This window comes from Eptatretus burgeri, chromosome 3, assembly GCF_056783735.1.
Source record: "Eptatretus burgeri isolate ZD-2024b chromosome 3, Ebu_testis_v1, whole genome shotgun sequence".
Taxonomy (NCBI): Eukaryota; Metazoa; Chordata; class Myxini; order Myxiniformes; family Myxinidae; genus Eptatretus; species Eptatretus burgeri.
The window spans coordinates 140,571,897-140,591,306 of record NC_140963.1 but is presented as its reverse complement, the minus strand read 5'-3'; the positions used below and the strand labels follow the sequence as shown (position 1 = coordinate 140,591,306).

The window sequence follows — 19,410 nt, the reverse complement described above, 5'->3', positions numbered from 1 at the left end:
TAACACTGACTTGACCATCTTTCCTCAGTAAGGAAGTGCGAAGTTAGCTGAAATAAAAATAAATAAAGAAAAAATAATGTAAATTTGTCCTAATAAGACAAAAGGGGGAGATGTGGAATAAAGAAATAATTATATTTGTGTATTCTCAATTATATTCACTTGCTGCTTTTAATTGTTTTAACTTGCTACTACTACTTTTAACAGTATAAAATAAGGTGGTACTTTTGTACTGGAATCAAATTGACTGTAAGTAAAATCTCCCTTTACAGTCTTTTGATCTCCATAGCGATGTACATGAATATACAAGCAAGATAAAATTGTATCTTACTAAATCTTATGTGCTTTATCTCACTGAAGTACATATAACCAAAGACTGGTATCTCCAATATTTAAATGAAATTGCCCAGCTGCTAAAGAAAAGAATACATTTCTGGCGCCTCATTGTCTCGCAGAAAATAATCCAACCTGTCTCTGTGTTTTGTCCAAACCCAGTTACCACCCTCCTCCTCAAGGCTGAACTGGTATTCACATTACTTCATGCTTCTTCGTTCTCTCCTCAATTTATCCTTGCCAGATGTCTTGCCCTCCCCTGACTTTGACTCTCCAAAATAGTATAAAGGGGATTGCTATCTGCATTTTGAGCAGAAAGAGGATCATGTTTGATATTGGGATTCGCTAGATATCCGTTATTGTCGGGTTTTCCGTGTGTGTGTGTGTGTGTGTGTGTGTGTGTGTGTGTGTGTGTGTGTGTCTGTCTGCACCGCGAGCTCCACAGCACAAACCAGCAAACCGATTTTAATGAAATTTGGCGAACAGGTGCCATATGGGCTGGGAGTGTGCGTGTTTGAGTTTCGTTGCTAAGCAACCAACCGTTGCTATGCAGCGGCCAAAAAACCGCGTTTTAAGAACCCAAACGTGCTCGTCGGTGATTTGCTACGTCACGTAATTGACTGGTGGCGAATCGACCACCGAGAAACCATGACTCAACAAGGTTCATGATCACGTGGTTTGTTTCTTTTGGAATGTCTCATCGTCAACAATGTCCGGTACTTCGGCACACTGAACCTTACAGTGGCGGATGGTGCACGACGACCCGATATCTCTCGGGCAAAGACCACACACGGCAAACACCCCGCGGGATACACGAGCAGCTCGAATGGAGGATACGTGCTCGGTCTGGGGGGTTTGTCCTCAGACCGTGGGTCCGTGGTCCGTCCAGGAGGTTCTCCCTCGGAGGGGTCCATGGTCGGTTCACCAGAGGATGAAGATTCCGGACTCGGTACGTGACGTTCACTCCGTCCCGACATGTTGTGCTTCCTGACGCTCGTTTTAATGGATTGTTTGTGTTTTGAAAGGGAGGATCGAGTCTGAGTTCATTGATCATTCGTTCCCTCCGAACGAAGGTTTGAACCACAAACTCATTGGGATTCGCTAGATATCCGTTATTGTCGGGGTTTCCGTCTCTCAGTCTGTTGGGTAGTCGATCTAGTCTAAAAAAAAAAATCTCAAAAAAATTTTTTTTGAGATTTTTTTTTCTACCCTTATTATCAGAATTTAAAATGGCGATTTTAGTTAATACAACAGCGATTTCGATGAAACTTGGTTGGTATGTTCATACCATGACCTAGTTGTGTGCAAATAAGAACCGTTGCTATGGACACCACCGTTGCCGAGCAACGGGACTTTGAAATTTTAGAAAAATCATAAAAAAATTATTTTTTGGAAAATCAAAAATCGGGCCATGAGCGACTGTGGGCAGCACATTCAGCCATATTGTCAAAAATTTCCAGCCGGATCCTATGAAAACTGTCGTAGAAGATAGACTTTGAATGAACCCTGGTTGAAAAACAATAAAAAAACGAAGTTCGTTATATCTTAGAGACTATGAGTCAGATATGCATGAAACTGGTATGGTAGGTTCATGGTATGTCCTAGTTATGTGTGAGAAAGAACCGTTGCTATGGACCCCTCCGTTGCCTAGCAACGGCTGAAAAACCTCTAAATGTGGGGGTATTTTAACGAAAAAACAATCTGCAGCATTAACCCTTGAAGCTAGAATCATGAATTTTCTTGTGCTTAATCCTCAGGTCATTCCCCATCGAACGGGCCCATCGCGTCAGGTTCTATTGGGTAGTCGACTACCCATGTCCGCCTACCGGCTTGTGTGTGTGTGTGTCTGCAACACGAGGCTCCACAGCACAAACCAGAAAACCGATTTAGATGAAACTTGGTGAGCAGGTGCCATATGGGCTGGGAGTGTGCGCATTTGAGTTTCGTTGCTAAGCAACCACCCGTTGCTATGCAGCGGCTGAAAAACCGCGTTTTAAGAACCCAAACGGTAACTGACGTAGCGCAGCTTCTATGATAGGTCGAGCGACCGGCCCAACTCCTGCCTATTCCGTGCATCCCCATCTAGTTATCGCGACAGCATAACGTTCCTCTATCTCTCATAGTTTCCGAATGGCAGCCCGCCGAATGCGCAAAGGTGATGAACCAGAGAATATGTTAAGTGACCTTGACCTCAGAAACCATCAATGGTGGAACGTTCAAATTCGGTGTATGGATAGAGTTTAATAACGACTACAAAATTGAACCGCAGCATTTTTCCAGATTCAATCACCAAGGGTGTCGGGGCTGAAATACGCAAAATTCGAAAAAATACTTTTTCTCGACCTACGTTCACTATTTTCAATACTTGTCGTACAGTTTTGAATGTGGAGAAATGAGATTTCGGAATTAAACACTTCGAGATATTTAGAAAATTTTACTCGAGCCGATTTTTGATTTAGGTTTTATTTTTCAAATGGTAGTCCTGTGAGGAGTGCCAGTTGGCAAAATACACAATAGGAAAAATCTTGCCAGGCAGAGGAACAATTGTATGTGAACCAATACATCTTGGCAATGAATCTTCGTCGGTGGATCGGTCAGAATGAAAAGCATCGTATCCAGTGCTTCGATCCTAGCGGATCCCTCATCGCCTACAGGCTTGTTGTTTATTGTTTGTATATCCTTCTTTCCCATGTGCATGTTTGTTGTTGTTAGTATTTGATGTGTGTTGTTAATAAATGGTCTCAGAATCTGAAAGAGAAGAACTGAATTTCTTCCACAGTTGCAAGTCTGGACGTAATTGCAAACAAACAATAACTCACCGGTCCATGAATTGTGGAGTAAGGATACAATATTAGGAGACCCCTCCATCATGCCGACAGTCCTGACTTCACTTTTCAACATGAGCATGATATGACTCGCGGGTGATTAAATTGTGCACTCATCAAACGTGATATTCACATATATAAAGGTTAACTGGATCTGATCTGATGTTGTCACGAATCGCATGATTCACACACACACACACCACCCTCTGCTGGTATTGCGCCGGATTGCAATGTTAAAATTTTTTAATCCTTCACCTGGGGCATTCCATGTCAAGTGTACACACCCTCCCGACACTAATACCTCATTTTCTCCCCATATGTTGGTCATTTATTCACTTGGGTGAAAAAAAAACTCAAAATACCAACTTTTAGACCTGTGGGCCCATCGGGGCCCATTTTAGGGGCCCCCCAAATTTGGGTGCCCCCAGCTGCCCCACAATCTTCCAGAGGCCATATCACAGGTTGTAGTGGTCCGATTTGGCTGATCTTGGTCTCAAAATGCTCGTAAAAGCGAGATCTTTTGAATCGCGTAAAGTAAAATCACTCCGAAACAGTAATTCAAAAACTTATAGTTTGGGGCACCCTTTGACCTTGGGCCCCCGCTCCCCAGCCAAACCGATAGTCCCGATTTTTTTCGTGTGCGAATACCCCTTCATATACTCTAACACCTCAGCATAAATGAAAATGGGATCTCAATGGGTTCAAGTGTGATGATGGTTTTATTGTTTGGGGACTTGGGTGCTGGACACACAATACGCCACAATACATAGCACAATATTTGAACACAAGATTTCCAATACACTATATCAGTATATTGTACATAAATTTTCCACATGCACGTGCAGGAACTGGAAGCGATACTAGAATGAGGTAAAGAGTTTTTCCAAGCATATTATAGTCAAGATTTTTTGCCAACCAATGTTTTATTTGACAGCTGTGTTTCTATTTTACTGATTGTGTAGGTTCTACCTGCAGCAGTTTTTGGTTCTCCAGAAAGCAGTATATCAGAAATGTCTAAAATGCAGTGATCTTCAATGTCAGGAAAAAAGAAACTATTTGCAGGACCGTTTGGATGAAGAAAATTAACTTTCACTTCATGAGTGTCCTGAAATGCTTCCATGATGCAGGCAAGCCACCATTTTCCATCATAGTGCACTGTGACATAATCTGAGAGTTTCCCGTTAAAAGTTGGTGTAGATTTTGAAATGGCTGACTCGATACGGTGTTCCTCGCTCAGGCTGAATTCGTGTACTTGAAGAGCAGTTTCAGAAATAGGGATGAAAACATGAAGTTTTTGAGTTCCAGCTATGGTTTTGGCCGTTTTTAACCTTTCTTCCAGAATTCGTTCTTCCTCGTCATACGCCTCTTGGATCCCGTAACCGAACTTCATTTCATTCAAACCATTTTCAGCAAAGGCGAAAAGATCTTTTGGAGAAATAATTTGACTGTCGTAAGGTCAACGCAGGCTCTCACGTGTTGCTTCTCGTTTGACTGTACCTCACACGCCATCTGAATGGCCCTTGCCATGACTTGTGGGAAAAATATTCCATTCTGCGTCAATACCATACTCTGATTTGTGACGACATAGGTTTATGAAGGCTTTGCAATTCTTATATTGGCCAGCACAACCATCTGAGAAATAGTAAAGTTTCTTTACATTTCCAAAGCTAGATTTCAAGTGTTCAATGAGCATTCTTTGGAAGAGGTGGACTGAGACAACGTCGTGAGTATTGCATTCTGATATAATCGTGAACGAATCGTGGTTTAATTTGCCATCGTCCGATTTGAAATAGTAAGCCCAGGGGTGAGTTGTCGCTTGAGAACAGTTCCAATGGAATCCTTGGGCCGCATCCTGTACGACAAACGAATAATTCTCTGAGAAGTCTCCAATAATGACAAATTCTCCTTCACTGATTTCGTCTTTCTTATTTTTCAGAAACTGAGATTGGGCCTTGGCAATGAAGTCGTGTCTCACTAATTTCACCGCGCGTTCACAGAATTGATTAATGAATTATTCCAAAGGCAGGACCATGGAGCTCAGTTCACATCTGTCGGTGGATGTCCACCGTTTAAACTGAATTTCATCAATATCCTGGAGTTCATAAGCACTCAGTAGCTCGGTTTTGAAGTCTTCAATTGATGGGCAACTTTCACAAATTCTGAAATAACATGCCGGTTGTGCTGGGTTACAAACTATGCGTGCTATCACATGATGATAGCGAGGAAGTTCGGCTATCTGTGGTATTTTGGAACCAAACATCATGAGTTTCACATTTTGATGTATCGTACATACACATACACTGTGTGTACCGCCTGAACCGGCCAGGACACACTCCGAGGGACGAAGCATGGCGAACTTCACAAATCCAACTTTCAAGCCAGGGTTCTTCTCTTTGAATTTCTGAAACAGTTCCTTCAGATTGTTTCGTACTAGGTGCTTTTGAATTTTGTCTTTTCCACGTTCATTCCTGACCTCCACACAGTCCTTTTTCCCGGCATTATTCGGCTGACTTCATCACTTCGGTAAAATTCGGTTATGGCGGATTTCACTTCGTCAGGCAATATTTTACCCTGTTTGGGATTTGGAGACGATAGCATACCATTTTCTTTCTCTAAATTTTTGGCTTGCACAGCCATTCTTTGGAAGCAACTGAATTCACTCATCATCCCTCTGATGCTCATATTCCGAGGAAATATTGTCAGTATACGTATTTGCACTGAACGGCTCGAAACAACGCATTTTTATTTCAGGCTTTCGATCACCTCTGGCATGCAGTTTTCATCACATTTTGACGCTGTATTTTTCTGTTTTCTCCGCAGTGCTTGGTCCAGCAACTCGTTCTAATTTCTTTCGCACAGAATCTTCCACTTTACTTCACTTTTCAGGAACGTACCCTGGATTCCTTTCCGCCTTTCGTTTGTCGAATGGGCTTTCGCCTATCATCGATAACGACTGGTTTAATAGGTCAACTTGTGCTTCTCGCTCAAAAACATCCTCGTCCTCATCTGTCAAAATAGATTCTGCAATGCCTTCGATAGTACCTTCTGATGATAATTTCGAACTGGACGAAGATGATTCTTCAATACGCTCTGGTGACAACTGAGAGTTTGTTTCTGCACGAAGTACAAAGTCTGTCATCTTTTTTCACCTTTGAAGAAAATTTCATCAACATATCATTTGACACATTGCGAAGATCTTTCCGTTGTTTCGTTTTATGGCAGCTGAATGGATTGCAACAGTATTTTCGGAACTCCTTTTGATCTTCAGTCACCATGCCTACTGCAAAATATGCAAAAACTGAGATTAGCCCATTTATAACTTAATTCGATGATGGTTATACAAAAAATGTACACTTAAAAATCAATAGGCAGAATAATTTTTCACAAATAATGCTATATATATATATATATATATATATATATATATATATATATATATATATATATATATATATATATATATATATATATATATATATATATATATATAGTCCAGAGATGCTGATTGTCAATTTCAGACATAAAGTCACCTGCCAGCAGGTGACGTCATTGGAACGATGACGGCAAACGTCGCCCAATGTCGAATCAAGAATTAGTGATATATGGACCCCGAACAATAAAACCATCATCACACTTGAACCCATTGAGATCCCATTTTAATTTATGCTGAGGTGTTGGAGTATATGAAGGGGTATTCTCACACGAAAAAAATCAGGATCGGTTTGGCTGGGGGGCAGGGGCCCAAGGTTAAAGGGCGCCCCAAACTATAACTTTTTGAATTACTGTTTCGGAGTGATTTTACTTTACGTGATTCGAAAGATCTCGCTTTTACGAGCATTTTGATACCAAGATCATCCAAATCGGACCACTACAACCTGTGATATGGCCACTGGAAGATTGTAGGTCAACCGGGGGCGGCCAAATTTTGGGGGGGGGGGCCTAAAATGGGCCCCGATGGGCTCCCAGGTCTGAAAATTGACACATAATGTTTTACCGTGGATACAACCACTTGCACACAAAAAAGAGTGAAATCTGAGATGATGTGTCAAAATTTCGCTAAAAAATGTGTAAACTTCACATGGAACGCCCCACCTCCAGAGGAATAGCAGACTGTGTTGAGACTCATACAGTATTGGTTTACATTTCAGGACAGTTCAAACAATAGGTTTTAACAACTGAAGGCTGACAAAGGCACGCTAACCGCCATGGGAAGCAAAGTGGAAAAAAAATTTTGGTGTGAGTTGGCAGAGAAAAAAACACATTCTTGGCTGGCTTGTAAGTATCTCAAATACTTTTGGAAGGATGCAAGAAAAGGCAAAACGTTAAAGGAGAAGAGCAAGCAAAGTATGTTTGAAAATGAATGTTGCCAAGACTAAACTGATGAGATTCGATGTTGAACCTCAAGATTTGCTTTCAAACGGAAAAGAGATTGCAGATGTCAGAACATTTATCTATTTCGGAAAAAAACTTTGGAAGAAAATTAAGGAACTGGGAAAGATATCGTAACCAGTTTCAATAAATAAAATTAACTGGTCTCAACAACGTATGGATAAAGCAAAAACATCTTTAACAACCAAAAAAATACAATAAACTTAGGTGATTACAGCAGAGGTGATTGAGGATGTCTTGTACTTTTCATCGGTGCCAACTTGTTGGTACTTTTACATCATGAACTTTGTTCCATTTACTTGTCAAACCAATGGCAGTAGTGGAGGCATGATTTATCTGGTTTCTAATCAATCGTTTTACCCCACACTATCAGGCTCTTGGACCTCCCCTTCGAGGGATGAGTGGTGAGTAAGGCTTTAACGGGAGTATCATTACGCTCCCTTGCCTGGCAGCTTGCTGTTTACACCATTGGTGGAAATGACTCACAGACTGAAGTTAAATTAAAGTTCACTGGAGTTAAACTAAAGTTTCTTGGCATTCACTGGAGTTAAATCCTGCCCCACCCCCCCCCCGCTCCACCTTTGCTCCCCCACTCCTCCAGTAGCACTTTGCTCTCTGCACCCGCAGCTTCGTACCATGTGCCGTGTCACGGGCCCCATTTTCTGTGGGTTTTAACTCCTTTCAACCGTGGGACTACTATCATCGAACCCATTTTGTATTCATCCACACTCAAGCTCAACTGCTTATGGGACACCACACAGAATGGATGAGGTCATTAACCTGAAGCAGTGAATCAAAGTCGATAATTGCATTTTCTATATTGGTGACCCCGATGTGATCTCTTGTTATCATGTCCATCAAGATGCATCTGCTGAGATAGCCCCGTTATCAGTAGCGGCCGTTACTTTAAAACTCCCTCCCTTCTGACCCACCGATCCCACATTGTCGTTTGTGCAGGTTGAAGTGCAGTTCCTGACTAGGCATGTCACCACCGAGGATACACGCTTCTCATATGTTGTTGACTCTCTCCAGACAGAAATAGTGCATGAAGTGAGAGACCTCCGAATTGCTTCTCCAGCCTTGGAACGTTGTACTAAACTCAAGGATGAGCTCATCAGGCATACATCAGCTTCAGAGCAAAAGAGACTACACCAAGTCGTCATTGGTGACAGAAAACCCTCTCAGCTTTTGCAAAGGATGAGACAGCTGCTTTGGGACTATACATTGGAGAATACCATCTTAAAACAGGTGATTCTCCAGAGACTTCTCACCAACATCCAACTGATCTTGGCCTCAACTAAAGAGGCTGCAGACATCAAACAACTGGTGGACCTCGCTGACAAGATCATGGAAGTCGATACTCTCTCTTGTCCTCCACAATGCACATAGGAGCTGTTTCAAAACCTCAACAGCAACTTGCACTTCAACCAGACTAAGTCTGCACCTTGTCCACCTTGGTTGAGAATTTGACCAGACAGGTACAAGCTCTCACGATGCAACTGCAGGTCGAAAGAGAGAGGAGTACAAGCCATGGTCATGGTCCATCTGGAAGTCAATCGAGAGGACACAATCCCAGCTCAAGCACCCACCAACACGCCAAATGGATGTGCTTACCATTGGAAACATGGGGAAAAGGCTCACAAATACATCAGCGCATGCACATACCACCAGTCCCGCCCTTCGAAGCAAGGAAACTCTAACGCAGCTACGAGCGGCAGCAAGTCAGTCTGGCAGTGACATCCAGTCACCTATTCTACAAAATTGACAAGGCAACAGGTACAAGGTTTTTAGTGGATGCTGGTGCTGAAGTTAGTGTTTTACCGTCTTTTCACAAAATCAACGGCCAGCCTACCATCAATTCAGCTGCAAGCAATGAATCACTCGCCCATCACCAGATACAGGGAGAGATCTTTAACGCTGGATCTTGGACTGTGACGAGTACCTTGATGGGTATTTTTGGTTGCTGAGTTGCCTGCACCCATCATGAGGGCTAATTTTCATCACTAGTTTGGCCTGCTAGTGCATGTCAAACGTCCCAAGCTCATTGACACAACGACGAGCCTCACTGTGCAGGGAATCATCAAAAAAACTGCAATATATATATATATATGTATATATATATATATATATATATATATATATATATATATATATATATATATATATATATATATATATATATATATTGTTGCCAAAATGGCCCTTCGTGTGTTATTAAATATAGGATTAGCTCAGATCCCCCATTAAATGCATGTTTAGCCAGGTTGTTCGGTAAATGGACGTTACATGTGTCGGGAGGTGTAGGAGGCTGTTCATTGTGCGTACGGTGGTGGTGTACCGAGAGGTTCTTCTCCTTCCTTCCTCTCTCTGAACGAGTCCCCGCCCAGTGCTCTGAGAGGAAGTGGCCTAGAGAAGCGAGCGCAGGGAAGGGAGCGCCGAGGTGGGCGATCGGCTGTACAAGGGACGGCTGTGTCTGTTTGGGATCGGCTTTCGTGAAGAGCGAGCCAAAATAAAGGCAAGGAAGGGACTGCAAGAGGTCTGTCTGCCATCGGCTGGAGGAGAAACTGCTAGCGTCGGTCGGCGATCTGCGGAGGGAGTAACTGAACCTGAAGGTTAGTCGGCGATCTTCTGAGGGAGTAACTCGCGGTGCGTGTGGTCGGCGATCTGTAAGAGAGGAACGGCCTGAACCTGAGGGTCGAGTCGGCGATCTGCTGAGGGAGTAACTCGCAGTGCATGTGGTCGGCGATCTGTAAGAGAGGAACGGCCTGAACCTGAGGGTCGAGTCGGCGATCTGCTGAGGGAGTAACTGAGCCTGAGTGTCGAGTGAGGATTCTGCTGTATAGAAACGACTAGTGGGAGGCTGCAATCTGCTTCGAGAGGAACTGGCTGCTGTGTGAGTCAGCGATCGACCTTATGAAGAGGTCATCGACAGGTTCAACCTGCGTCTAACCACGGAGCCTCTGTCCTTACTCACCTCATGGCTCGACGACGTCTTGTAATCCCGTCGATCTGCCTGTGGAGCCCAACACCCCGATTTGGCCTGATCTGGTGAGCAGGCCAGGCCTGGATTCGTATGCTGGACCTTGTAAAAAGCCAGCTGGAGCACACCGTGGACCTTCCGCTCTTGTGCCGTCGACCTTACGGGGGCTGAACGCGCTGAGGCTGCGTGTGTGGGCGGTGCGACAAAAGGACGACGACACCGCCATTTGGCCATGCTGCATGCTCGAGCTGGGTGCTCGAATCCGTTGACATCGGCTTGTCACGAGCCGCATTCGTACCTTTGACACTTTTCCTCTCGTCCATGAGGCATCACCAAGTACTCTGTGTCTTGTCTGCATGTTGTCCGTGTCCTGTCTGCATGTTGTCGAAGGTGTATCTTGCGAGGGTTCCCTTCGAAACCTGTAATCCGTAGCTCCCTAGTTAAGAACGGGTTATAGATTAATTATAACATTGTCGTGAATACTTTGCTTGTGTTGTGTTCCCTGATGTGTCCCCAATAAATCTGGCTGAGTTATACGAGATTTGCTGCCTTGAATTTATTTGTGCCACGCCGAGGAGCGATCTGCTCGATTTGGATATAAAACCCAAACGAGCTACGGACTGGCAGACTCCGCTCGGTCTCTGACAAATCCAGTCTGTAGCCGGGGTCTATTCCCCCAACTGGCAAGGCACAGGTGTAACTTGGTATCGTGATCTGAGGCGCGTAACCCGAGACCTGTGCCGAGCCAGCCGGCGTTATAACCCCGGAGACGGCGGTGTTGTTAAGTGACGCCGAATCTTCAACATTTAGCTGTCAAGAGTCGGGTGCGAATCCTGCCACCGCTGAATCTTTAACAATGTGTGTGTGTGTGTGTGTGTGTGTGTGTGTGTGTGTGTGTGTGTGTGTGTGTGTGTGTGTGTGTGTGTGTGTGTGTGTGTGTGTGTGTGTGTGTGTGTGTGTGTCTGAGTGCTTTGCTTGAAGATGGTAAGTGAAGTTGAATGTTGACACATTTATATGCAAGTCTTTGGTAATAGCTTAATACATCATCGAAAAGCTGATTTTAATGTAAAAAATAAAAGGGTTTTTTGTTTTTCTTTGTTCCTTTATTTTTGCAATAAAAAGGTAAATGTAATTAAAGGAACAATTTTACCCAAAAGGAACAGTTATAAAAGTAATAATGCCTGTTTTTCAGCAACATAGCATAGCCTTGACTGTCCATTCAACCATCTGTCCAACCACAGTGATAGTTTTTGAGAAACACAAGGTTTGACTTTTTAAGGAACACAAGAGGCCATCTATATATGATCAATGCAAAAAAGACCGAATATTTGATGCCTCATATGTCCAATACATAACCTCCTTCCTTCTCTCCTCTGTGTTCCCCCCCTTCTTATTCAATTATAATTTACCTCTCCCAAATAATCATAATATGTAGATGGCCCTGAGCCACAAAGCCAAACCTTCACAGTAAGAAATGTGCGAGGGAACCTGCAAAACAGTGAGGCAGTGCATCCAAATTCCGATAACATAAATAAAAACTATGACATTCACTGAACAGCGACAGAACTTTCTCCGAAGAACAAAGCGCAACATTTTGGGGAAATAAATAAATGAAAATTTGCAAATACAAATGGAATAATCGTTCAAAAAATAAATTATTGAGAAATAAATAATATAAATTCTGTTGGACAAATAAATAGGAAATAAATATTGAACAAATCAAGTAATACGGGGAATAAAAGTATAAAAACAAATAACCAACCCTGAGGACTGAAGGAACCGATGGGAACATGACCACGGAGCTGACAACTCATGATTGGGTTATCGTTATGAAAATGATCATTTTGATACGTAGAGCCAGTGATTTTTATGTTTCCAAAAAAACCCGCTAAATTCCGTTTGGAAAAATAAATTCCGTTTTGTGTTATCGATGGAAAAAAAAAAAGTATTTGTGCACTTGCATTGGATAAAATGCAATTCTCCTCAAGTCTCCACTTCTAAAACCTTTTTCTGCCATCGGTGAAACACAAACGCAGGGAAGAATAAAATGAAAATAAAATTCTAAATGCCACGTGGGAAACGTGGAAACTGGATCCACGGGGCGTAATGCTCTAAACTTAAGTTAATATTGATTACAATGTCCTTGTTTGCTCACGCACAAAGGAAGTACACAGATGTGACACTATGTACATCGACAACGGGATGTGGCCCGGGAGGTTGATGTTGTGATTAATTATTTTTGGAAATCTCATCTGTAATTCTACGGTTCTTCACTGTAAAAAAAAAAAACATGAAGTTTCCCCACATTTCCGCGCATGCGCATGTGATGACCGACATGTCGTTTTTGTCGGCGATCGGCTTTTCAGAGAATTATATAAGCAGTGAAAACTTTCAAATCAAATTTCGTTTTGAATGGGCTCCCCAGAGATTTAGACGGAATTTTATTCATTATTTAGTGCCAGCAATCGAGATCGAGATTCACAGCTATGCTCGTCCAAAGAAGCATCAAATTGCGATTCCGGTTATGGACGGTACTGACGGTATTCCTCATGCATCAAATTGCGGGGGGTTTTTGTCATTAAGCTGTTGGTTTAGGCTGTGGGGAAGTGCACACGCAAACTCCGACAATATGATGAATATTTTATTTATCATTCGACTGAATGTTGAAAAAAAAAATTCTGTAATTTACTAAATTCTGTTTTATTCTTTGTCAGATTCAGTTTTCCGTATCAAGTCACCCATTTTGTGAATTCCATCCGTTTTCTGCGATTGCGGAAAATCACTGGCTCTATATACGACTTGAGCACAGCAGGACATTGTGCAGCACTCAATTTTGATTTCGTCCAAACTACTGTTTATTTACTGTTGTGGCGGAGGGAGAGGTGAGGAGTAAAGTGTTTCAAGGTGCTAAAAGCAAGGAGAAGGTCTCAAGATTAGACAACCGTTGACACCAGCGGCCGGTTAAACCCGTTTCGTGCATCTTGCGATGGCCGAGGAGAACGGTAGGAGTTGAAATCATCGTGAAGTACCTGTTCGCCCTTCCACCCATGCATAGCTTCGCATGAAGGGAACTTTTGTTACTTCTTGGAAGCAATCCATTCTTGGAATGAAATATTTCAAAAGTGCTACAACGATTTGACATGCTCACTCTGTCACGAAGCAGAGTCGCGAAGTCAAGTTGCGTCGCTGTGTGGGTTGAATGGAAAGCAAGTAATTTCCAAGAAATGGACTGAATAAAGCAGGATGTTTGTTTTTCGTGTTTTGGGGAGAAAAGCCGATGATGTGCTTGAGGGAAGCGTGCTTGCACCCAAAACAAGCAGCAGCGACGTTCAGAAACGGCCTGTGCGGCCTTTGGAGCGGCGTCGGGTGCGCTGACGTCCTCCATGCCGGTGAGAACGAGAGCGATGCTTTTCACGGGAACGCAACTTACGGTGCCTGTGGTGTACCAGGAAGAAAAGGAGCAAAGGATCAGTCTGTAACGTTCCAAACTTCACAAAACTGAGTATGTTTTCTTTATTTTACCATCACATGTTTGTCTAAATGTGCTTGTTGAAAGCTTCAAGGAGAGCCATATCTAAATGGCATGAATAAATTTGTCTAAATGTCACCCGACATCACTTTCCCTTCATTATCCATTTGAACTCCCAACAAATATAATGAAGACTTTTAAAATGGTACGTGCTGCTTCCTTGCTTGACGTTCACCATTTATAAGGATAAGAGCACGGACAATCCCTATAGGTTGGCATCAGTGGTGTGGAGGAAATTCCTCCTGAGGAACTGCTCCACTCGCTGAGTGTAGTGAGAAAGGCGGTGCCATGCTTGTGCCGTCGCTGGCATACCCAGGGTGCCCCGGGAAGTGACGGCACTTCCCCAAGCTCAGTGGCTGTGTTGTGTCTCGTGTATCCGTCTCTGTCCATGTGTGTGAGATGTTTATGCGGCAGCAGAATCTAAGGCCCCTGCAGAGCCTTAGATTCTGGTAAAAAAATAAAATAAAAGCATGATATTGTATGCAGGGCTGCACACTAACTTGTTTTTTTAGGATGCCCTTCCGGGTACCCATTCTTTGTAATTTTGTGGTTTTCTTGGGTGCCCGAAGTCAAATTTTGGGTTCCCAGAAATTAATAAATAAAGAAATAACCGTTAAACTTATTTTCTGCAAGATTGAAGTTTGGATAAAATGGATATTTTTGCATTCGCTCATCATTGAAAAGTCCAAAACACATCAACCAGACTTTGCTTAATAGGGTGAGACAGAAAATGTTCATTTCTTGAACAAGATATTTATTTAGATTGAACTTCATCATCACTATGTTCGAAATACGCAGCACTGATACCGGAATTAACATAAGCCTTGTAATTCTCAACAACAAATATGCAATGGCCTTGTTCACCAAAATGGATGATCTTGAAGAAGTACTGGTTGCTCAGAAGAGGCACTGGTGGAGGCACCAGCCGTGCTAGCTGATATGCAGACCGAATAGGGCACACTCTCCTCTCGATCCCCCTCAACTTGCCCTCCTCTTGCTACATCAGGAACACTCTCCTCTCGACTTTCTGCCACGCTCTCCATACCTTGTCTTTTCGCAGCACAAAGTCGAACTGAGATAGTCTTTTCTGACTGATTCCTCTGATTTATCTCGATCGATCTAACCTGGCGCTAATTGGGCGCACTTTACTCTTATTGGGGTGTCTTGTGAATTAACTGATATAATTTTATTTTTAATATCTCCCTGTAAGTTGACTTTCAGAAAAGGTTCATTCCACTGTTGTTGTGATTGAATTCAATTTTGTAATTTAGCATGGACCAATGGCCCACTAAATATTTGCAGGTGCCTTCTGATAGTATTCTTCATTTTCACCCCCGTCATATATATGGAATACCCCCAAAAGCTCATTTGCATATTTTGAATAAATAAACTTGACCAGGAATCCAGAACCCAACCCCTTGTAAAATTTGTGTGCCCGACTCATCCGGGCACCCGTCGATGTCGAGCTCTGTTGTGCGTCTTATTCACTAAATTGTGAACTTCATTGCCTTTGATCAGTGTTGGAAATTCTAGGCTTGAGCCAAAGGCCAGAGGCTGGGAATTATGGGAGAAGGGAAAGGGATGGTTTGCCACCTAAATCCCCCCCCCCCGCCCCTCCATCCCCTCTCGTTGCTGGAAGCTTGATTTAATCTTTGGAAACAGCATTATGCAGGTGAAGCGAGAGTGATGGACAAAAGTTCATCATGAGAGATAGATGGTGGAAACAAAATAAAAGATCACGGTAAAAGAGGAGACGAGGACATCAATTGTACTTCTTTTGGTGGCCGCGACCGTACAGCTCCCGGCGAAGTTCACGAGAGATCGGCTTGAGGTGCATGAAGTTACAAAATCCACCGCGTGTGCACTCCCTGAGGGAGGATGGAAGAGTTCCAGACATTCGCTCTTATCGCCCTTTCTTCTCGCTCTTGTTAATACAGTCAAAGCTTATGGAACAGTTGGACAAATGGTGCAAGTCCAACACACTACCAATGGGGGCAGAGGAGAACAGATTAACAAGAGAAAAGCACAAACGATCATTTCCAGGCATCGCATGTAATTCCCAATCCGTTCCCTTTCGCCATCATGTACATTTCTTATTCCTCACGGCTCCCAAAAATCAGAAATTGTAACTCAACCACGTCACATAATGTTCAGCTACATACTCTGACACAGAGTCATCTTTTCAGAGGGGGCATTAAACTGACTAACCCATCTTCTCACTCTCAGATGTGGGCATTTAAATCTCATGGTGGTCCATTTCCAAATTTGCAGATCGATTATTGCTCGACCATCGTGTGCCAGGAGAGGTAGGCAATGTCGGGTGGTGATGCCCACTGAAACACGTGCTGAAGTGACGTCACGATGACTAAATAACGGGTCAAAGGGAAGGCGAGATTGTTTGACACTTGCATCCGTTACTAACTTCCATACGTACCCCATCTCATATTGGCGGCAGCAAGCCTCACGGAAGTCTGTGACTGGGGAGAGTTCGGCGTGGATGGGATGCCCATTAAACCAACGGTTGTTCAGATCATTTACAGCTTTCTCTGCATCTTCTTCATATCGGAACTGGTGGCAAACACAGAGAAGCATCACAAAACTCCTTCAACATCAATTGCTTAAAATGCGACACATGATGAGATAGCGCACATGTACTTCACTATTTTCACAAAAAAAAACCTCCCAAAAAACAAAGTTATTCCGACTTCTGGTGACGAAACTCTCTCCCATGAGGGCACACCCATCGTCTGCATAGCTCTTCACGGGATGAGTCGATAAGTTTGTGGCCAAGAGGAAGGTGAGGATATCTGTGAACCACTTGTAATGCAATTTACACGTGCGATGATCAAGGATGCCACCGGATCTCACATCTCATTTGTACAAACGTTTCCCAATTCGATCAACACCAACACTCTTACCAAGAAATGGAAAATAAATTCGGGAAATGCAAAGTGTAAAATCGTGTGCACAATTCCCGGAACCGCCCCGAGGATCCGGGAAACGTTAAACGCCTAAAAACCTTTAAAAGTGAAATGTCCAGGCTAGTTAGATTTGTTTAATGAGTCATGTACATCCTGAAACATTGCACGGTGATGCATAGCATTTGCTTCACCAATTTGATATTCAGAGAGGCTTTTCTAAGAACAACCACTCCCTTCTTCCCCCTCCGCTGCACCGCAATCCATTGTTTTTATCGAATTTCAGCGAATCCATGTTTAGTGCCATTTTGACGGAAAAGCCTGCAGTCCTCCAGTATATTAGCACATTGCAATATCAACCTCACCAAACAACGCAACGCAAAGCATGATTGGCAAAACGTTTGCAAAAACAACTTTGGACAGGCAAACACGCAGTTTCGAGTTTAAAAGCAAGTGAAGTGATGTTTATACAAAATAACCACCTTTTCTTATTCGAGCCTTGTGCCAACTTGGAACGTGTGCACTCGCATAACAGATTGATCAATATCGTACAATCATTTGGAAATATGTCTCCTTGCAGCAGCACCATGTTGCCTCGGAAGCACTGCTGTTGGTTCAGACGCGTAAGCCTTTCGTACGACGTTGTGAAATCAATAAAATGTGAATTTATTTCAGAGTTAAAAAAAATAACAACAAAGAAGCAAATATGTTGTCAAAACATGGACGAGTTGATTCGCAGAGCCTTCCAAAAGGAAAGTGTTGATGAGGACAGTTCTGAATGATATATTAACACACATGACCTGATATAATTTGATCAAAAATGCAAGGCCTTCATCTGCAGTGGTGGACTCGAGTCCTCTGTGGGCTGGTGGCAGCAGATGTCACCTTGCACCATCGGTAAGGGTGAAACCTAAAACCCTGAGGTCAAATGGCATCTCAACAGGAGGCTAAGAGGCAGATCATTCTCCTCTCCCACTGCAAAAGAGGTTGGTGAGCAGTTTTCTGCTGCCTCCTATCTGCGGCTTGCCACAACTACACTCTCAGCCATTCGTCCCTCTTTCATCCCAACAGGTCGCATTCACTCAGGCAGCAGTCCCTACTTCATTGCCCTACTCAAATCTAGGCTAACTGCTCACCTCTACTCTTCGGTTCTCTCTCTTCACCGAACTGTGGAATCGCCCAAAGTCTGCCCAATCATGATGATCTGCCTTTTGTATACTTGCACCCTCTGCCCCCTTGTCATATCGTTATTACCTCCGCCATGGAAGGTGAAGGAGGTGATGTTTTCACCCCTTTCTGTCTGTTTATTAATTGCTTGAATCCTTCGGATTTCGGATTTGTGGGTTGCGCACCATCACCATCTCTCAATTTACTCAATTTTCTGATAGCGGACGCGTATGGGTCTGGAGACTTCCCAGTCAATAGTTCTCTTTGAACCGATTGAAGCCAACTGTCAAACACGGTGGTTTTTCAGTGATGGTGTGGGGAGCAATTTGGAGCACTGGTCGGTCAGAGCTTGTGGAGTGTGTTGGCAACATCAACACTACGACACACATTTCTATCCTTGATGGACTTCTCCCTGTCTTCTCCACTGGTCAGATGGTCAAAAACAACACCGTTCATGGAAGACGGAGCTCCATGCCACACTACAAAAAAGACCAAAAAATGGCAGGACAGAAATGGGATCAAGCGACTTCCATGGCCAAGTCAGTCTCCTGACATGAATCCCAATGAACACCTCTGGGCAATATTGGATTGAGCTGTGTGGGAAAAAGTCCAGGAAAACCAACATCACGGGCAGAATTGCTGAACCTTTTGCGTGAAGCCTGGACAGAAATCCCAGAAGAGAAAATTTCAGAACTCATTCGTTCTATGCCTGAAAGAGTAAAAGCATTGAAATCTGCAAATGGCGAGTCGACCAAATACTAGTGTATGTATTAAAATGCAGGTGAGCAATGGACACCACGCCATCCATGCCGCTACCCGATTCTTCTTTCGTATGCAGCACAAAGCTGCGGGGCAGCATCGTTGGCTGACGGCGTGGGTATGCCGCTAATGCAATGCCCTTTTTTGTGGGTTGCGCGGGAATTTCTGATTTGTTCAAGGTGCCTGCGATAGCTCATCTACTTTTCATGAAGGACACCGTGAGATCTTTAACGACCACCAACTAATGCTGGCAGATGGGATGCCAAGTTTAACGTCCATCCGAGGAACATCACACACATTGATGAATCATCACGCCTGTGAAACACCAGGATGACAGTTCATAGCTGGGTCGAGATTCAAACCCAGACGAGACAGCTTCAGAGGCGAGTGTGCGTACCTCCAGACCATCCTGCCAGCCCCGCTACCAGATGAGCCGTAAGATTCAGGGGATGCAAGTGTGGGTGAAATGTTCAACATGCATGCACGTTTATTTCCACGATGAAATGAACGAAC

General features: G+C 43.5%; 1 protein-coding gene and 1 long non-coding RNA gene across 3 annotated transcripts in view; one reads left to right on the top strand and one right to left on the bottom strand.

The window, feature by feature from the left end:
• The window catches only part of LOC147031148 (uncharacterized), a 67,296-nt gene that overhangs the window by 29,875 nt on the left and 18,011 nt on the right, over positions 1–19,410 (top strand). The window lies entirely within an intron of this gene.
• Positions 11,606–19,410, bottom strand: part of LOC147031147 (splicing factor U2AF 35 kDa subunit-like) — a 30,113-nt gene continuing 22,308 nt past the window's right edge. For both annotated transcript variants that reach the window (XM_085875937.1, XM_085875936.1), the window contains exons 6-8: positions 16,488–16,621; positions 15,826–15,921; positions 11,606–13,959 (exon numbers count right to left, since the gene is read on the bottom strand). In XM_085875937.1, the coding sequence (XP_085732063.1) occupies positions 13,854–13,959; positions 15,826–15,921; positions 16,488–16,621 (336 nt within the window). In that variant the 3' untranslated portion in view covers positions 11,606–13,853. The remainder of the gene's footprint in view (positions 13,960–15,825; positions 15,922–16,487; positions 16,622–19,410) is intronic.